Source organism: Cebus imitator, unplaced genomic scaffold, assembly GCF_001604975.1.
Source record: "Cebus imitator isolate Cc_AM_T3 unplaced genomic scaffold, Cebus_imitator-1.0 Scaffold76, whole genome shotgun sequence".
Lineage (NCBI taxonomy): Eukaryota > Metazoa > Chordata > Mammalia > Primates > Cebidae > Cebus > Cebus imitator.
The window spans coordinates 12,622,240-12,636,563 of NW_016107391.1; the positions used below are offsets into that span (position 1 = coordinate 12,622,240).

The 14,324-nt window shown below is 39.2% G+C and overlaps 1 protein-coding gene across 3 annotated transcripts in view; it reads right to left on the minus strand.

Moving 5' to 3' along the window:
• The window catches only part of ADAMTS19 (ADAM metallopeptidase with thrombospondin type 1 motif 19), a 248,812-nt gene extending 234,883 nt beyond the window's left edge, over positions 1-13,929 (minus strand). For 2 of the 3 annotated variants that reach the window (XM_037739941.1, XM_037739942.1), the window contains exons 1-2: positions 13,501-13,929; positions 12,278-12,933 (exon numbers count right to left, since the gene is read on the minus strand). In XM_037739941.1, coding sequence (XP_037595869.1) covers positions 12,278-12,933; positions 13,501-13,591 — 747 coding nt within the window. In that variant the 5' untranslated portion in view covers positions 13,592-13,929. The remainder of the gene's footprint in view (positions 1-12,277; positions 12,934-13,500) is intronic. The other variant, XM_017532489.2, reaches the window with a different exon arrangement.
• Between the last annotated feature and the right edge of the window lie 395 nt (positions 13,930-14,324).

Below are 14,324 nucleotides of genomic sequence, written 5' to 3' on the forward strand. Positions count from 1 at the left end.
AAAGACTTGTACACAAATACCTATAGTGGCATTATTCATAATAGCCAAAAAATGGAAATAATCCAAATGCCCACCAACTGATGAATGAATAAACAAAATGCAGTATTTCTGGACATTGGAAATAATGCATGAAGAAAAACAGAATGAACTACTGATACATGCTACCACTTGGATGAAACTCAAAAAAGTGAATGAGGACAGACACAAATAAGCAAATTTTATATGATTACATTTATATGAAAGGCAAATCTATACAGAGACACAGAGTAGATTACTGGTTGCCTAGGGCTGGAGATAGGAAGGCAGTGACTGCAGATGGGGATGAGGGACTTTCTAGTTGATGGAAATGTTCTGAAACTAAGTTGTGATGATTGCACAATTCTGTAAATGAACTAAAAACCACTGAATTTTACACTTAAACTGGGTGAATTTTAGGGTATGTAAATCATACCTCAAAAAAAGACATTGGAAAAAAGGCAGCCACAATATCCTTTTTAATTTGTTACATTTTAAATACTGATTTACCCTGAAAAAAATCAGCCTGACATATCCATGAATGTTTCTTACTAATGAGAGATAATTAGGCTGCACCTGGAAAATCTTCTACATAGGAACTTTAATCTTAAAATATCAATTCAATATATTTTTAAACATTACTAAATAGAACCACCTATTTTGAACAGACAAAATTTTAACTGGAGACCTACAGAGAAATTACCCATGTTAGCAAACAAAATGGGGCACTAAATAATTACATTTATAAACAGACAGCTATTTCCACAATAAGTTCCTCAACCTTTCAATGTGTTAATTATATTTATATACAAATATTATTTCCATGATGAATTATTCAGACCTTCCATCTTGTAATAAAATTTTAAAGTTCTATTTACTTCATCTGTAAGAATATAACCAGAGTCAGACAACACAAACACCCTAGATATGTTAATTATACATAATTTCCTCTGTCAGTAACTTAATTGCCTATCTATAAATTGGCCAGACAAAAATATTTAGTGGTAACATAATCTTATAATGGAAATGTGCCCATCCCATTTTAGTTGCTATTACATAAATTCAAATTCAATTTATAATGGAGAAAGATCAAATGCATTAATCTGATTAGCTGATATAATCACCTGCTTGTCCATTGCGCTTAGCAGGTTAAATTTTTTTTTTTGACTGTTAATTCTAATGAGCTTTACTGGACATTTGACATTGATCACTGATTTTCTAATATTTCATTACAATGTGCCTCTGTCTTCCTTTATCTACATCTGGACTTGGCAGTATGGTAGGTCCCTTTCAGTCTGAAGGTATATTTCTTCTTTGATTTCTGATAAATTTTATTATAATAAATATAATAATATATTCTATATGAATAGATAATATATAAATATATAATTTTATTTATTATTAGAAATAAAATGATATAAATATATAAACATTGGGAAACGGCTAAAGTAATTCTCCTGCTTCAATTTTACTGATAAAATTGTTGATGACTGAAATTACTTACTTCTATTTAATATTTCCAGATTCTAGAAGAGGAAGCAGATTTCAACTTTTGTTTTCTTTTTATTTGAAGAGTAGGAAAACACTCATGCTGGCATGAATGTTTCATTGTGTTACCTTCCAGCTAGTTGACAAGTATAGCCTGTTGATTAATAATTTTAAATCCAGAGAATCCTTTCTAGCTCACTAGCATCTGACTTGGTTTTTGGGAGGATATTATTAAGTAAGGACAGGGCATATCTAATTTTACTATTACTAGAATTTGCAAAAGAGAGCATATAAGGTGCAAAATTCATGCAAGATCCTTAGGGTATGAAGTTTGGTGGATGCAAATCCGATAGTAAAGGATCTTGAGCTCTGTTTTCAGAGCGACTATAGTGGATGCCCTCAAAGTTTAGCTTGTATAATGAGATACCTAGCATCTTACACCAGCCAGAATGGCCATTATTAAAAAGTCGGAAAATAACAGATCCCAGCAACATTGTGGAGAAAAAGGAATGCTTGTACACTGCTGGTGTCAGTTTAAATTAGTTCAACCGCTGTGGAAGATACTGTGGTGATTCTTCAAAGACCTAAAGACAGAAATACCGCATTCAACCTGGCAATCCCATTACTGGGTATATACCCAAAAAAATATACATCGTTTTATTATAAAGACATACAGGTGTGTGCTCATTGCAGCAGTATTCACAATAGCAAAGGCATAGAATCAACCTAAATGCCTATTAATGGTAGCCTGGATAAAGAAAATGTGGTACATATACACTATGGAATACTGTGTGGCCATAAAAGAGAATGAGATCATGTCCTTTGCAGCAACCTGGATGGGGCTGGAGGCCATAATCCTTAGCAAACTAACATAGGAACAGAAAAATCAAACACCACATGTTCTCACTTATAAGTGGGAACTAAATGATGAGAACACACGGACACACAGAGAGGAACTATAGACACTGGGGCCTCCTAGAGGGTGCAGGGTGGGAGAAGGGAGAAGATCAGAAAGAATAACTAATGGGTACTAGGTTTAATACCTGGGTGATGAAATAATCTATAAAACAAATCCCCATGACATGAGTTCACCTATATAACAAACCTGAACATGTACCCGTGAACTTAAAAGTTAAAAAAAGTTACCTTGGATTCTTTTTGTTTACTTATTCATTTATTTAGAAACAGGGCCCAGCCTTGCCTGCCTCCCTCCCTCCCTCTATTCCTTCCTTCCTTCTTTTTTTCCTTCCTTTCTTTTCCTTTCTTTCCCTTCTTCCCTCCCTGTCCGTCTCTTTCTCTCTTTGTCTTTCTTTCATTCTTTTGATATAGGTCTCTCTGTCACCCAGGCTGTAGTGCAGTGGTGCAATCATGGCTCACTGCAGCCTCTAACTCCTGGGTTCAGGTGATCCTCCCACCTTTGCCTCCTGAGTAACTGGAACTACGGGTATGTGCCGCCACCCCAGGCTTATTTTCATCTTGGATTCTTTTTAAATTCATTTTTTAGGTTTGACATTAAATCTGGGATACTAATTATTTTTTAATTGCCTAGGCTGGAGTGCAGTGGCATGATCTCGACTCACTGCAACCTCCACCTCCTGGGTTCAAGCAATTCTCCTGCCTCAGCCTCCTGAGTAGCTGGGTCTACAGGTGCCTGCCACCATGCCTGGCTAATTTTTGTATTTTTAGTAGAGACAGTGTTTCTCCATGTTTGTCAGATTGGTCTGGAACTGCTGAGTGCAGTTGATCTGCCCGCCTCAGCCTCCTAAAGATCCTTATTTTTAATAGAGACTACTTCTACCAACTACCTCTACCTCACCAAAACCCCCTGTCCATACATCCCACTGCCTGATTTTGATCCTGGTATCTACACACCACACTTGAAGAAATAGTACATCAAGGAGCATGGTTTAATGGCTGATGATGTAGCCTCACTGCAGAAGTGGTCTTATTTTAAGTAAAGCCAGGCTGAGGCTAGTAGGCTACAAAAAGAGTTGAGGGCAAAATATCCTTACGTTTATCCTTTGAATGTGCTCAAGAAAAAAAAAATATGTTTAGATCTCATTTATTTTAAGTGAAAAGCAATAGAAAAGCAGAAGCATTTAGTAATGCCAAAATGGGCCTGGGCTCACCAGCACCATTTCCTGATCATCTGAGTTAGGGTCTAAAGAGTTAATAATTTATTGCAGGTTTATTGCAGATATATGCACATTAATTATGAGATGAAGTCAAGTTTCTCTCTCTGGAAAAGACAGGCACTAAACTATCTAATCCCCAAGGTCTTTCCCAACACTACCGTGTAATAATTCTATAAAAATATCTGGGTAGCACTGGAATGGCTAAGCTCCCATTTTCTCACTTCTCTCAGTCTAGGGCTTGCCATTAGAATGATGATGAGATGGATGTGCTCAATATAGCTGCACCCTAAATGCACTGTGCATCAAATCATGGTTTTCACTTTGCAAAGGGAATCTTAAAACTTCCTTTCAGGAATCCTCCAAATCATAATTCAAGAGGGGCTCCTGTTTCTCCCACTGCTCCAAAACAGATCCCATCTACCAAGAACCTGGAACTCCTCTGATTATTCTTTCTTTTGCAAATACAAAGACATAAAACCATCTGGGGTAAAAATGTAATCACAAATAAGCAGAAACATTCAATTGTGCATGAGCTCAATAAAAAATGTGCTTTTTTAGTATTGCATAAAAATATTTTCAGGCTCCTATAAAGAACTTTGTTATTTAAAAGTAAATTATATTTATGATTCAGTTAACAAACTTCAAATAAATAAATACAATTATTTAATCATTATTCAATAAAATTTCTTCTCATAAAATTGGTCCATGTCTTAATTCTCTGAGAAAGAAGACATAGGTTAACACATAATTAAATAGTTTATTGTTAATGTACAATGTAGCTTATTCAATCGGCATGACATTTCTTTTTATTTACTATCTAGCTTTCTTTAATGAAGACTAATGTGTCTACATATTTGCTCCTCTCATTAACCAGAAACTTCTCTCACATGTAACTATATTATCCATGCCATTCTAAACGCTAAACTGGAGATCCATAGAATGCCATAAAGGTAGACACATTTAAAAACCAGTTATTTAATTAATAAGGAGAGGTTGAGCACTTTCTAAATCAAAGAACTGTGATGAACTCTAAGAGGATAAGAAGTTGAGACAAATAAAATGGTTCCTTCAAAACTGTAAACGCCTTAAAGCAAAAAACTATTTCTTCTATATTTTCATTCTCTGGGACTTCAACATAATATATAGATATAACTGGTCCATTACTGCTGAATAGAGAGTTCTAAATTCTGTGATGAATAGGCTTATACATAAATCTTTTGCATATATATAGATATTTCTCTAAAATTGACAACTATAGGCAGAATTGCTGAAAAGGGTAAGTATATTTAATGTTTTAATAGATACTACACGAAAGCATATATTGACTCTACCAATTTACTCTCCTACAATATGTAAGACTAAATCTTCCCCAGTTATGTCCACTGGATAGTCTCAATCTGCATAATTTGTGTCAATCTTATGAACCAAAAAAGATGTCTGAGAAAACTTGCTTTTCCTAGCTTACCAATAAATCTTCCAAAAATTGAGGTTTATTTTAAATTTTTATGTCCTTTTCAGCGTAAAGACTAAAAAGTTGATTGTTTAATCACTGGACGGTAAAATTACAGATGATTTATTTTGTATATTTTCTAAGTTTCCTATACTCAGGTTATATTATTATTAACAGTTCTCTTTTTAAAATAATTTGGAATTAGAAATAAAACTATGTAATAGGAAAATAAGTAAAAGATGGCCAGGCATGGTGGCTCACACCTGTAACCCCAGCACTTTGGGAGGCTGAGGCAGGAGGATCACCTGTGGTCAGGATTTTGGGGCCAGCCTGGCCAACATGGCAAAACCTCATCTCTACTAAAAATACAAAAATCAACCGGGTGTCATGGCAGGTGCCTGTAATTCCAGTTACTTGGGAAGCTGAGGCAGGAGAATGGCTTGAACCCATAAGGCAGAGGCTGCAGAGAGCCAGGATGGCACCATTGCACTCCAGCCTGGACAACAGAGTGTGACTCACATTGTGGGGTGGGGGAGAGAGAGAGAAAATAAATAAATAAATAAAAAGGTTAAAGATATGAATGGAAAGTCTACAGGAAAGGAAACGAGTATAAAAAATATGAAGACATTCAACTTTACCATAACAACAAAAAATGTAAATTAAAACTATATTAAGATAAAATCTTTTACCTATTATATTTCAAAAAGGTGAAATTTTTTAATAATAACATCCATACTGGTAACAGGACATGGGAAAGAGAAACTCTTCTGCTTTACTGGTCTGAGATTGTAAAGTGGCACCATCTATATGGGGTGTAATTAAGCAATATCTCTCCAAATTACCAATACATATGCTCTTTAACACAGATATACATTACAGGCAAAACAGCATTTCCTCAGAATCCTATATATTTAGCATTGTTCTTAATAGGGAAATATTGTATTCAATCAAATATCCAGGAACATCAAACTGATTAGGTAGATTACAACAGATAGTTGCAATCAGATATAACAGAACTAAAGAAAAGGGAAATCTCTTTATACACTCAAATGTGATAATACCACTTGTGTGTGTGTGTAAACAGTATGGGTTTTAAAAAAGCTATAACTGTATACATGCATATATATTTGTTTATGCATAAACTACCTCCAGATCAAACACTATAAGCAGATAATCCTGGTTACCTCTAGAAGGAAAACTAAGTACTAACGAGGAAACAGGTATTTGAGGAAGATTTTTCATTACATACCTTTTTGAAGATTCTATGTGGTAATGTCTGAATCCTTATAATTTTGAAAATGATTTCCTTTAGCCTTAGATTTGAATGATATTTTTTCTGAGCATATAATCCAGGATTTAAAATGACTCTTTCTCAGAATTCTTAAGTTACCTGATCCTCTGGCATCTACTATCACTCATTCAATTCTCCAAAGTCAATCTGACACGCATCCCACTGTACATCATCTCTCCTCTATTAAATGTGAAGAATTTCTTTCTCTTTGATTTTCTAATATTCCATCACTGTGTATCTAGATGTGGGTCCTTCTTATACCATGCTGAGTTTCATGATTGGTCTTTTAATCTGAAGGTTTGTGTCTTATCTCTGATAAATTTGTTTCTGATGCGGAAAAAAAGAGTCTCCTAACCTCTACCTAACGAACCTTGGCTATGTTAACCATTTCAATTAGAATCACTGGTCTCTTTAACTTCTCCCTAAGTAATCTTGGTTATATCAACCAATTCAACTAGTATACACACACCATCTAGAAAATACGTCACTGAGGCATACAGCATGCTGAATGCTCATAGCTAGCAGACACTTCCTTTGTCTTACAGCACACAGCTATTTCCACCAGTCAGCCTGTGTATTTACCAACAGTCAGCCATATTTGTCTGAATACAGGTAGGTACATTTTATAATTGTATAATTTAATCGATATTTAAATATTAAATATGAAATCCAGTGAAATCTGAGTGCAAAATATGTCTTGGAAAAACAAGACAGTTATTTAAAAATTTTGCTATAATTTTGAAATGAAACAACCATAAAGAATAAAAATTTTTTAAATTTTACACATAAACTGCTTTGCATTTTTCTTATTTTTAGTTCAGAATATGAAAACCTGATTGAAAATCGTTTGTGATACATACTGAGCGAGCATTGTCCAGAACACCATTTATCACATCTCCCCTCCACCCTCAAAGAAGTAATATCTGGCCTCACATCCAAAGTGTAACTGATAGGTAAAGTATAACGGCATGTATTTTTTAAATTCAATATTTATAGTGATTTTTAAAAATGTATTCCTATTAATGTTTGATCTAGACCTATGATTCATGTCTCACAACTGTTTTGCTTTGTTTGTTTGTTTGTTTTTAATATTCATTTTTGCTCTGTATTATGCTCTGGGATAGTTTCTGGGCTTGATCTTCCATGTCACAAATTTACCTATCAGTTCATCTATTGAGTTATTATTCTAAGTAAAATATAATTTCAGTTCCATTTTTATCTATTTTTTTAAGCATAGCAGTTTGTTCTTATTTTTTAAATGTATTTTTTCATTCATATATACCTGCTTTTATTCCTCTGAGCATTAGATTTCTGTTATTCTATTTATTATTTTTTTTGCTTCATGTATTAATATTCGTTTTTGAATATTAACAAGAGTTTGACATACTTTTTTACAAGGTTTTCTTCAAAATGGAATATTCTTGGGTGTCAGCTCATATTTTCTTGGTTTCTCTGCTCACCTATCTGTTGTGCCAAGTTCAGTTTACTCAGCTCTTCTTGAGTTAGGGACGGATGGGACATTTGACTGGGTGCTGGAAGCCAACAGCTCAGCTTTTGAGAGTAGAGACTATTTCCTGGGTGTCACCCACATGCCTGGGTAAGCTCTGCCTCTGTTCTCTGTTCCTGTGTTAGTGACACACATGTGGCTTCTAGTGCTTGGCAGAATGGGATGACAGACAAAACAAATCCTGCTCTTGTTCTAGGGTACCTTTCTGCTCACTGCATTGCCTTTCCCTGCATGTACAGCAGCACTTCTGGCATGGCTCCTGCCATTCACAGATGTTTTCTAATGACTACACGTTTCCCTCAGTCCAAGCCAAACTGTTTCAATCTTTCAGGAGATATTCGAAATATCTGAAGTCCTGATGACATTCTCTTCTAATACTGCTTTCTATTTATTTAGAATATCTTTTCTATCATTCCTAAGATTTTGCTTGAAAGAAGAAAGTAGATATATGTGGTCAGTCTGTAGTCTTAATTTTTTCATGTGGATGTTGATTGATTCCACTTGTTCTCCTTGTTATGTGTTTATGTCCCCTTACTCATTCCTGCCTTGACACCAGCTTTCACGCTGCTAACTGATATAGTGCCTCATCTAAAGGGTAGTCACAAAAATATTTAATTGTTCAAAACTTTCTACAGCATAGAATACTATAATGCAAATAAGAGAAAAAATAATTGAATTTTGAGAAGGCTCCAAATTCTGTATCAAAAGCTAATCCAAAAAACCACTGTGTAAAACTCTTAAGAAAAGGCGGCATTAGTTTTAGTAAACTCTTAATTTAAGTAGGAAAAGGTGGCATTTGTTTTAGTATCCACACCTCATCATCTGGAAAAAATAAGTAGTCTGCCATGTCAATAGTCCATTTAAAAAAACACAGGCCAGGTATATACTAATCGAGTTTATTTTGGCCTAGTGCTTACAAGCATGTTTTTAGTAAAAAAGCATTGTGTTAACTTTGAGCAAAGATAATTGTGGCACAGTTTCATGGAATTTAATTTGTTGCTTTTGTGTGTTTTAAATTTTAAAGATGATTTTAAAATATCATAAAGTACTTCAGATGTTGTTCAGTGATTTTTTACTGAGTGCCTACTAAAATGTAGGTATCTTATAATGCGTCGAAACTAAAAAGAGATGAACAAAACAGTACCATCAGAGCACTCATGGTATATCTATATTTTCACATATCTCAACCTACTGTATTTCCCTGTTTACATCAGTAACTGGTAAGCTAGGTTGAGAGCCCCATGAAATATATTAAGACTGCTTCATCTTTTTGTATTCTCTATATCTGCAAAATGCGCTAGTCATGAGTTGTTTAATACATGTTTAATTGATTAGTAGTAGTATATTTACATGCTTATGAGATCTAATATATGGCTCAAATAAGATTGTTATTCAATTCTACACTAATCAGTACAAAGAGAAATAATAGCACTTCCTAGATCAATTGCTAGATATGTAAGTATAATTTGTAGATTTTATATAGCAAGAGATCCAGATATGATATCTAGAAACATTAAAAACTTTGAAGAGGCAGCCCTTGCCCCTCTATCCAAAATCTCCATTTTGGCACTTTTCCTTTAATAACAAAAGTAAGAGTATTACCTGGAGAGTAAATTGGTCAATCTCACAAATGTTCACTTACTGGATAGCTGACGATCTAGTTTCTTTGGTAGAGACTTTTGGATCCTTTTAAATATGTTATAATCCAAAGATGTTGAAAAGCTCAGGTACCAGTAGGCAAAACTTACTACCAAGAGAGGGGAAGGGAAGGTGCAGTTAATGATCTACCCTCTTCTCTGCAACTAACAATAAGAAAGCTTTCCCTTAGAAGACAATAATTACTGCAAACTAATGGCAGTTGCATTTATAAATGATTCACCCTCTCTGTATAAATGTATCATGATTCCTCACATTAGAATTACAGGATCACAGAATTCTAGAGATATAAAGAACAGGAATGTAGTTCTATGAATATTCACAGTTAGAAGAAGCCCATATTCTACCAGATAAGGCTTTTGAAGTCTGATCTCTAGATTATTTAAGATCATTTCTCTCTATTGCATCTTCTGGCCTAGTCATAGGAGATACTCTTTTTTTTTAGTCCCTTGACAGGTCCTACATTTTCACACCTCTATTCAGTGTCCTCTCTACCTACAACACTCCAGCTTTCTTTTTTGCCTGGCAAAACTCTCTCCATGATTTAAAATACAGTTAAACTTCTGCTTTGGGAAGCATTCCCCACCTCTCCCAAGGGATTTTTACCTTAGCATAACATTTGATTCATCGTGCTGGTTTGTCACTGTCTTGTGACTACTTGTGTCATTTCCACCTATACATGACATATTTCTCTTAATTTGTGAGCTCCTAAAAGGCAGAACATTCTAGCCTCTAACACAAGACCTATAATACACTAAATATCCAACAGAATTTTAATCCCTTCATCCACTTTTTAAATTAAATCATCTAATTCTCTCATTTTACTTATGGAAAATGAAGCCTAAAATGATAAGGAGCTTGTCAATCATCAGGGAACAGACCTCTTCCAAAGTACAGATAACAACTCTCTCCACCAGCTCATAAGGGAAAAGGGCTGGCGTGTTAGAGTCTAGAGTAACAAACCCACCCTTCTTGGCTATTTGCTTAACTTTTTTACTGAAAATCTAACTCCTAAAACTGTATTGCTGGCAATGGCAGTTTTCCTCAATAACAAAGACTTCCCAGTTCAGAACATATACATATGTGGCTAATAGGAAAAGTGAGTAAATGTCCAACATGATAAACAGGGAGGTATGTCAAACTCCTATTCAGTCTATGAAAAACCTACTTATAATTCTAACTTTGCTTCCTTAAGTATGGAGAGAAGGAATAGGTCATTTGGAAAATCTGACCAAAAGTGCACATTTCAACACAGTGAAATGCTTTATTCTCCATTGCTCCTACCACACCAGGAACTTTCTATATGTGATTATTTCATCTCCAGCCAAAACCTAGTGGACAATGAAATCTCCACAAAATGTTTTCCCCAGTGAAATGTTCAAATATCACTTCCACAGATAACCTTTTTATAAAAGCTTTTCATGTAATTTTTCCATGCCATTTTTTTTCACTTATGTCTAAAAATGCCCATATTTGAACATTCATCATTATGACCCCTGTCCAACAATTTACATCATTTGACTATGGGATCTTGTGTGGCGGGGCGTAGTTTTGGTTGGCTTTGATTTTGCTGATACGTTTTGCTATCCACTGCTGTTGGATTTACTCCAAATCAGCAGGTTGCTTCCATGTAAGTTCTTGTGGATTTCCCCAATGGCTCGTTATAAACAACAAAATGAAGCCACAAATCACAAGGACATTTTTTATATTTTATGAGTTTTGTCTTAAACCCATTAATAGTAAAGGTCATAGTGGTGTTGCAGAACAACGTGAATGTACTTAATGTTACACACCTGTACACCTAAAAATGGTTAAAATAGTAAATTTTATGTATGCGTATTTGACCCCCCACACACACACACAAACACACACACACATACACATTAAGGCTAACTTATAGACGCTTGTCCAAACCCGAATCTTGACAGAGGGAGAAAAATCAAATGATGATCTTCATTGACAGAGCGAATGACTTTAACTTTCCATTCCAACAGGCCTTTTAACAAGGCTCTCCACCTTGCTCCTTTCCTCCACAGAGTGGAAAAAAGAAAAGGAACTACTGTCAAATGAAATGTAAATCACAGAACCATAACCCTTTGAACAGGGATTGGATTCTAATGTCACCCCTTACTCAACAGCTCCAGTCTCTCCGATGAGTCCCTCCCAACTCCTGTCTTTCACTGGAACTGTGAACAGGTGTCCAGGATGGCTGTTGATATGTTTAAATTCTATACAACTGTCAGATTAATTCCCTATAGAATTATTCTTGCAACTTTGAAGTAGGACATGAAAAAGCTCTAAGATAACAGATGAGGAACTGACAGTGAGGGGCAAACACGGAGGAGATACATCAGTGAGCCCACTTGTTGTCTTTCGAGTTCCTAAAAGACATCACGTGGTGGGCTTAGTTTAGAAAACCTTAGAGAACAGAAAGAAATTGAATCATTGGGCAGAAGTTACAGAAAGGCAGAGTTTCACGTAGTTTCGAAAGACACATAACCATCTGAAAGGAGAAGGACATTTATCCATCCAATTAGACTTCCGATTCACATAACTGCTCTGGAGATGTTCCATGGAAGACAAATAAATGATACAGACCCCTGAGGGTGCAGTCTAGGGCGAAGCTCAAAAGGAGCAGGCTGAAAGGGGAGAAGGTGCATGCCAATCAACCAGATCTATGGGGCAAGAAGAGGAGCAGCAGGGGAAAGTGGAGAGCTAGGGAAAGAAGGGCTTACCAGGCCACCTCCACAGGTGCTGAAAGAGGCCAGCGAGCCGGGATGCCGCAGCACAGCTCCGGTGTAAAAGCAGCCTGCGTCGTCCTGCGCGGGAGGGTGCGGGGCGGATGCTGCCCCCGTGGGGCCGGGACCGGGATTTGGCCGCTCTTCCACTGCGAAGCGCGGAGCCAGGAAGCGGCCGTCTCTCCGGAGCAGCAGGTACAGATCCCGAGAGAAGGCCGGAATCCGCAGCAACACTTCATCGCCATCCGGGTCTGCAAGCTGGGCCGGGGGCGGGGACGGGGGCGGCTGCGGAGGAGGCGGCGGCTGCCACGAGGCCGGGGCGCCCGGGGACAAGACGGCAGCCGCACTGGATCCCCGCGGCAGCTCCTGAGACTCTAGCTCCTCGTCCTCCTCTCCCTCCGACAGCTGCAGGGGCCGGAGCCGGGACTCTGACCGGCCCTCGGTGGGCTCCTCCAGAGGCACCGGAGCCACAGAGCGCACTTCGCGCGAGCTGCCGGCAGCCTGCGCCCTGACGCCACCACTGCCCCCAACGCTGCGCACCCAGCCCGAGTCCGCGCTGCCCCCGCTGCCGCCAGCCGCGTCCACAGGCTCCCGGCGCCAGAGCGCAGGAAACACGACTTCCCACTCCTCGCGGTCGGGGGCGAACTGCAGCTCTGCGGGCGGGGCAGACAGAAGTGCGGGGCTTAAAGTGCTGCAGTTCCAGTAGCACAAACATTTCCAAGCTCACAATTCATAGATACAGGGCGCCTGCATTGAATATGATGAAGACCACCCGTCTATACCCCGAAACTCTTTGCAACCCCCCGAAGCCTTGCGATCAGATTACAGACACCAGCATTTTCAGAGTAAAAGTACGATTATATTGGGGGCAGGGGAGAGAGGACTCAAAGTTTGCTGACTGCACTTCATTGTTGAAAAGAAAACCGGTGCAAAGACTCCAGCAGGATTAAATGATTTCCTCTAGGTACTGTAAACGTACCTTTGCAATATTACCGCTCTAATTAGAAGGAAACTATTCCACATACAGCTAAAACGAGGCTGGCAGAAGTGCGCTTCTTTTCCGAACTTGACCCCTTAACCCGCACCTCAAGCTCATTTTTATTGCTACCCACCGAGCCCTGCTCTCAGTGCACCGGTTGCACCAGCCCTGCCTACCCGTACGTTCACAGTCTCCGCTGGGATGGCTGGAAAAGAAGTGAGAAAGTCATGGAAGAAGTTACCTGAAACGATCCCATTCAACAGGAACCCCAGCTGGTAAAGGAGGCAACAGCAGCAGATGTGAGTCAGGCGCATCTCGCGGTTCTTCCTCATACTGCGCTCCGTGGCCGCGGCTTCTTGCCCGGCGCACGCCTCCAGCGCGCGATCCACTCCGGGCGCAGCGGCCTCCCCGGAGCGCGAGGAGGCCAGGCAGTGAATTTGCCCAGGCCCTTTGTCTGCTAGGGGAGGGGGTGTTCGGGGGTAGACTGTGTGACTCCAGGAGGCCTCTGAAGCACTGCCGGGGGTGGGGTGGGGTCGGGTGGGGGGAGGAGCGGGGAGACAGCCTCGCGGCCCCGCAGCGCTCGAGCTCCCTGGCGAATTAGGTGGTGAGTCTATTTTCTGTGTTCTGGACGCTGCAGGAGTTTCCGAGGCCGAGCGGGCTAGTGCCGGAGCCCCAGGAGACAGACCCACAGCCAGCCGAGATCCGGGAGTGCTGCCTCTGGACAGGCGGAGGACTGCCCAGCGCGGACAGGAGAGCTGTGGTGTCCGAGCCGAGGCTCGCTGCCTGCACCCGCGCGGAACGGGCGGAGGCTGGTGTCACAGTCTCAGCAACTTGGTGTGCCAAGCTCCGCACACTTCTCAAGCTTCTTGGGATGCAACGCTGAAGTCTCTCACCCTCAGCGGCGCAGGAGGGAATGAGTAGGGTGATGGGAATACGGGACTAGCGACGTGGGGTGTAGAGCAGAAAAGAATCAAGCACATCTGACCAGAAACAGGGACCAAGGGGTGCCCGCCAAACCTGACTTTGCGGGACAAAGGTCCCAGAACACCATGCACGTGCTCAAAT